Consider the following 6265-nt stretch of genomic DNA (forward strand, 5'->3'; position numbering starts at 1 on the left):
CCGAGGATAAAGTAAGAAAATCGAAGGGTTATCGACACCGAGCTGATCCGAAGCTGATCGAAAGGAACGAAATTGATCTCTGATTATAGTCAGATATTATCCGCTGCAAGTGTAATGGACCGACACTGTTACACGTTAAAAGTAAATTGACTCCGCTTTACTTTTACTTTCGTTCTCGACTCGCTAGTTCAACAGCCTGCTTTCGACTTTCTTAGAATTAGAATCATCTGGAATCGTCAATTTCCTTTATCACTTTACGCGACAAAATGTCTCTGATTGTGAGACATTATTCATTTTATTCAATGTCTCGGTGAAATCAAATTCGTTCCTATCAAATTTATACTTTTTCTACAATTGACAATATCATCTACGATACTCAAATAACTATTTGTTATTCTACAATAAACGACCTGCATTTGTAGATTCAAATATGTACATACATATGTATAGGAAAATGTTGAAGAGATTAGAAAGTCGATCATTTTTCCAAATGCAAATATCTAATTTTTCATCGTCTTTTTAAACGAACTTTGCGACGGATGAATGAAAAATAAATATCACGTAAATGGATTAATCTAAAAACGTAACCGAACGAAACGTTGAATTCTGAATAGGTTCGGCGCGATAAGGCGTGATAAAATGCGATATCATTGGAGCGGAAAGAGGAAAAGCAATGTAGCCTTGTTCGAAACAGTAATGGTCTATTTTTTTTTTTTTTCTCTCTTATTCACGAATGAAAATATCCGTAACAGACTTGACGAGATAGATAAAACGAGAAGATTAATTCCGTAACCGGCACACTTCGCGTACGTTTGATTTTACTCGTTTTAGAGAAGTTTCTTAGCGCTAAAGGAAATCATTAGTCTCGAATTCCTGCATTATTTAGTTTCATCGTTATTTTATACTTTACGATTCTTTATCTGACCCTAATTCGCCGTGTATACACGTACCATCTTACTTATTACTTATTACTGCATTGAATGGCCTGATATTCGCAATTTCATTATTTAACACTGCTGCTTTCCTACTGTAAGTAGATCTTGAAAGTATAATAATTATAACACCTCTATTGTGATCGTATTCGTGAATGCAATGCTTTTAGGAAAAAAAATATATGTAATATCCTCTTAGTTTTTGGTAAATTATTATCGGAATGAAAGGGTTACGAATTTGAAGAAAACAATAGAAACGAATAAAATTGTTAACGACTTTCTCCCCAACGCTTACAATTTCATTAATCCATTAGCAATTTGAAAGTAAATGGCAGAGAGGAGGACGGAATACAGAAATTAGTGGGCATTAGTATGCAATAGTTGGAAGAAAACGATGCTAACATGCGGAGGCTCAAGTGCAACCACCTTGCATGTTATGAATAACACCGGTTGCTGCATCGGCATCGATAAAACTCTACGCATCTTCGTTTGTAAATGACTATCCGGTTGCAACACAATGAAAGCTCGATTGCGAAATATAGTTGTTGTACAGAGTGAAAACACCCGGACACAGAGATCAGAGATCCACTTACTTTAATAATGCGAACCGTGGGCATCCAGTGGACATTGCGATGCACGTGAGAATGCGAATACCTCTCGTTTTGCAATAGGACAATTTAATTAAATCGAAGACGAAACGTTTTTATACACATCGGAGGCGTAACGAACAATTGCAATCAGAAAATCATGCAATCGAAATGTCGCAATTCAATGAATTTAGAATAGAACGTATTAGGATTTTGTACATTGACAAAATATTGCAAACTATAGATTGGACGGAGAGAGCCAGGGACAGGAAGAATAAGAAATATCAGATTTCAAATTTTCCCCACGGGCCTTATTGACCCAGAGATGCAACTTTCCATGTATGTATGTACATACTAAAACCAAACGCTATTTTAACTTTCACGTATTTCGAGCCCTTTATTATGGAAATTGCAGTACACGGCAAAGATGCACAATGTCTCAGATGACATCCTAAAGGATGACAGACTATACTTCCTTAGGCAATATGAAACTTTCTCTCTTAAAGCATCATCTTTCGGGGTCAAATAGCAAATACCATGCACCTATACGGTGTGTAACTGAAAACTGAAATTCTAATATTTAAAATCAAGTCAGTCACACATAATAATAATAATATAATAGATGATTTGGAATGAAAAATAATGAGTATCTTCCTCGGGTAGCCGGATCGTATCGCACAATAATTATCGCTTCGCTTTCCAGAGATGCAACAGCCGTATTAACAACGATTCAGATACCGAATTAGAATGGAGAAGCTGTTAACAAAATTTTTATAGTTTGCTGTAATAGAGTTTTAAAATAATCTGATGAGACAAGTATAAAAGTGTGACACAAGGAGTATATTAGAAAACGATGTAATAGATCGTTGATCTCGGGAACGTTTCGAGGAGAAGTCGTGCCATTTCCATAAAATCTTCGGCATTTCACGGGACTGCTTGTCCAGGAGGCAATAAGAGAGGAATGTTCATATTTACAAGATGAGATCAGAGTGTTTTCCTGCTCGACCAAGGCGATCTAGTCGTTTTACGAGACACGAAGAGAGGAGAGAAGATTCGAGGTAGAAAAGAGAAGGAGCAAGCGGCTCGTGCCTCGACCAAGGAAACATTTTCAACGGGACAACGTCTCCTTCGTCTTATGCATTCTATGCTGTTTCCTCTATAAAATAAACACACTCGTCTTGCCGCGAAAGTAAAACGTGCCTGGTCATCGAGCTGTGATCCTCGCTTCGATTCGGTGAAATCATTCGAGAAACAGCTCTTTATGCTTATCGTTAGTTAACTATCCAGGATTGTAACATTGAACGATGGAGAATATTTAATAGATAATAAAGAGAGGCATTAGGAGAGGCACAATTTTAAACCCTTAACCCTTAACCCTTTCGTTTAAAAATCATACATGGAATAGCGGTTTTAAAAAGCTTCTTCGTTAAATCATGTAAGAGTGTTGCACGACACGCGTGCAAGGCGAAAAGTAACAGAACAATGCGCTTGAAAAGGTTACATGTAAATTAAAAGCGGTCAAGTAACGCGCGCGCAAAGGCAGCAGCGTGTTGCTGACGGCTGAAACGATGTCGAGAAGGTAAGGAGAGAAAAAAAAGAAAAGAAGCGTTATGATGCAAAGTGTAACGGCAGGTAGAACGGCAGAAAAATTTGACCCGATAACCGCAAGAATATCAATGAGCCGATCGTATACTTCGGTTACAAATAGTCCATAAGATTGCGACACGCGTGAACGTAATTTCGGTTACTCCTTCACGATACTACTACTCGAGTCTACACCTGTGGAGTAATTAAAATCACGCGTACACGGTATAAAATGCTATATCGATCGGTGAAAAAGAAAAAAAAAAAAGTCATCCAAGTTATGATGCCCCGACCTCCTTTGCACGGTTTCCATGCAAGACTGGCTACATGTATTTTTCGTTCTTCCATCAAACAAATTACTGCTACGGAATGCTGACACCCTTGTATCGTGAGAAATAACGAGTTTCGAGTCAAGTGAGTTCTATATTACACAGGTGAGACTCAAGTATAGAGGTGAATGCCGAAAAATAAAAAGGACTGACTGCACGTTCTTCAGCTAATGATACGGGGGCTCTAACCGATGAGAAATGGCTTTATCGTGTACTTGTGATTCCAACCTGTGAAATATCGAGCGATAAGTTACGTTAGATAGGTGTTCTATCGTGAAACATCGGTATTCCTTTCACTAAAGTGGTTCTCAATCGATCGTGGAAAAGAACATGTAATTGAGAATATGTAATCGCTTCGCTGAGAAACTGTTCTTTTTTGTCTACGTTTGGGAACCTGGTCTAAAGATATGCTATTATTATCATGCAATCCACCTGTACGCGCACTTTTTCAATGCATGGAATGCGAGCGACAGTACAAGTAGTAAACCATGCTGAATTCACTTACCGTTCAAACGGCGTTGTTTTTCCTCCAGAATAATTTCTCCCAGGTAGCAGACGTTCTTCCATGCGAAGGATACACCAATCTCATTTACCGTCCTCATCTTTGTATGATAGATACTGTTTACAGAAAGAAAATGTTGTTATAGAAAAATATAAAGAAACATACTTTTGAACAAACCATATCTTTTATATCTTTTACACTCGCCATTTTTTCCAACTAGAGTTTAGGTTCTCCGATTTATAACATATAATAGATCTTAAGCCAGTATCGTTTCCCAAAACTAGTATCGGTTGGTACGAACCCTACTTCCTGGTGATGATTCCATTTCTTTATATACGATTGTTGCTTCGATATCTTGTTCAAATTCGACGTGGACCAAAAATAATCTTTCGAAAGAAGATTAATCATTAATATATAGAAAAATATCTGTTATAGGATACATGGTTCTCACCTGTGATACAATCCAGAATTATTTGTAATTAACTTTAGGCAACCACCTCCCTCAAAAGAAAATTCATTACAAAATTCAAAGGAATTTATATCTGGTACAGGTGTTTTAGTTTGGATGTCTACGTTCTTCTCAAATATTCGGATAATATTATTTTTCGTTTCGTATATGTATTCTACAGATTTCTTCGTTGTACATTCGTTTCTATCATCTTCACTTTTTGGTTCCTCAGGTTGAGGAAATAGTGTGAATTTCAAATTCGGCATAGGTACAGAAATCTGAGGCTTTTGTAGAGACAAGTTATAGAACGGTTTTTCTTCTAATGTATTTAATTTGTCTTCTACGAGACGCAGGTTCATTTGTATCTGTGAAATTTTTACATTAAAATTGAGCTATTACTTAGAAAACATATTTGATTATAATTATTATACTTACCTCACCGCAACGATAATACGAGCTTCCTCTTCCATGACAGAACGACGATTTAAATACTTCATCCTCGTAAATGGGTACATGGACGTACAAATAAGGAAATAATTGTGCCCAAAATAAATTTTCTAATTCTAAAAATGTTTTGGGTCCAAAAAATTCGTGAGTCCAACCTTGGCCAAAAATGGCAACCGAAAGTCCCTCTTGTCGTATCTTTTCTAAAGCCTGTAATTTATAATACCACTGTCAGTGCTAAATTGTTTTAAAAAATATCCAAAAGTAAACTATTATAGTTACATATGCCGAGTTTAAAACCTCCACCACCAGGGCAGCCTCTACCCCAACATCCAAACCCACATAATATTTTTCACACTCCTCTTATGATTCTTTGCAAGTGTGTAACTGTTTTGCAACTTAGACGTGGTCCAATTGTAATTCAGATAATGCCGTCACAATTTGAGAAGAATTCGCTAAAGTGTTAAACGCATATTATAAAACAAAAAATAATATGAAATTTTTAACGATATTGATTGCGAATGTATCTTACATATTTTGATCGTTAAGTTCATTCTGCCAGCTTAATTTTCCTTCATTGGTTACACTGTCATACCAAATAATTTCAGAATCTCTCACAGCATCATGAATATTTTCTGTTAGGTATTTCACGAAATAAATAAGATTATTAATCTGTTCTTTTTTAATTGCATTTTCAACATTCAACAACCAGCCATCAAACTTATAAAACCTTGCAACGAGAACGAGAGCGTCTGCAAACTTTCTTGCTTCCTCTTGTGACTCAAGTATTACATCCCAAATACCTTCTCTTTCGGTAATCACAGTACCAAGAACTCTGACACCGTGCTCGTGTGCTGCATTAATCCATCCAAATGGTGGTATAGTTATAAAATAATGACTAAAGTATACAAACGTATCTATAACGCTCCAGTGATAAAATAAATAAGAATTGTAAGAATTCGACCCATCTATAAATCTGAAAAAGATATTCTATGACACACAAAATAATATATGTACATTAAATTTTATAGATAATAATTCTAATAAACGTTACCTGTCTTCGAGGTAACCACCTTTCATATCATGACACAGTAAAGTTCTTGGTTGTTCCAGTCTGTCCACTTTTGTCAGATGTAACGTTTGACCACTTATTTCGGAGCCTTGATAGACGTAATCAGTTGATTCTCTCAGTTCCTTGATTCGTGGCCATCGTTTCAAGTTACCCAAATTATCATAGAGCTCTTTCAAGTTAGCGAATGGTTTTGCTTCCATAACTTTCATTTCCACGACTTCCATGGCTCCCCTGATTTGCACTGTTCAACAGATAGCTCTGAAATAATTTTCAAATAAATCATTTCTGTGCATAATGGTTACCCGTTTCCTTTACTTCACCGGAAGAATTGGTACGATTCTAATGCATAAGATATTTATGATAACTG

General features: G+C 36.3%; 2 protein-coding genes across 2 annotated transcripts; both read right to left on the reverse strand.

Moving 5' to 3' along the window:
• Positions 1-3943: 3943 nt before the first annotated feature.
• Positions 3944-4903, reverse strand: LOC123988296. The gene is made up of 4 exons (XM_046287715.1): positions 4818-4903; positions 4386-4747; positions 4236-4320; positions 3944-4050 (listed from the first exon to the last, which is right to left on the reverse strand). The coding sequence occupies exons 2-4, from the start codon at positions 4739-4741 to the stop codon at positions 4018-4020; spliced, it is 474 nt and encodes a 157-aa protein (XP_046143671.1). The 5' UTR covers positions 4742-4747; positions 4818-4903; the 3' UTR covers positions 3944-4017.
• A 40-nt stretch (positions 4904-4943) lies between these two features.
• On the reverse strand, positions 4944-6156 carry LOC123987636 (cytosolic endo-beta-N-acetylglucosaminidase). Its single transcript, XM_029176813.2, is given in 5 exon segments — positions 4944-5036; positions 5109-5253; positions 5256-5281; positions 5359-5802; positions 5881-6156. Coding segments are annotated over 4 exon segments (819 nt in total). The 5' UTR covers positions 6123-6156; the 3' UTR covers positions 4944-5036; positions 5109-5146.
• Positions 6157-6265: the final 109 nt, after the last annotated feature.

The sequence above is a fragment of the Osmia bicornis genome, chromosome 11 (genome assembly GCF_907164935.1).
Source record: "Osmia bicornis bicornis chromosome 11, iOsmBic2.1, whole genome shotgun sequence".
Lineage (NCBI taxonomy): Eukaryota > Metazoa > Arthropoda > Insecta > Hymenoptera > Megachilidae > Osmia > Osmia bicornis.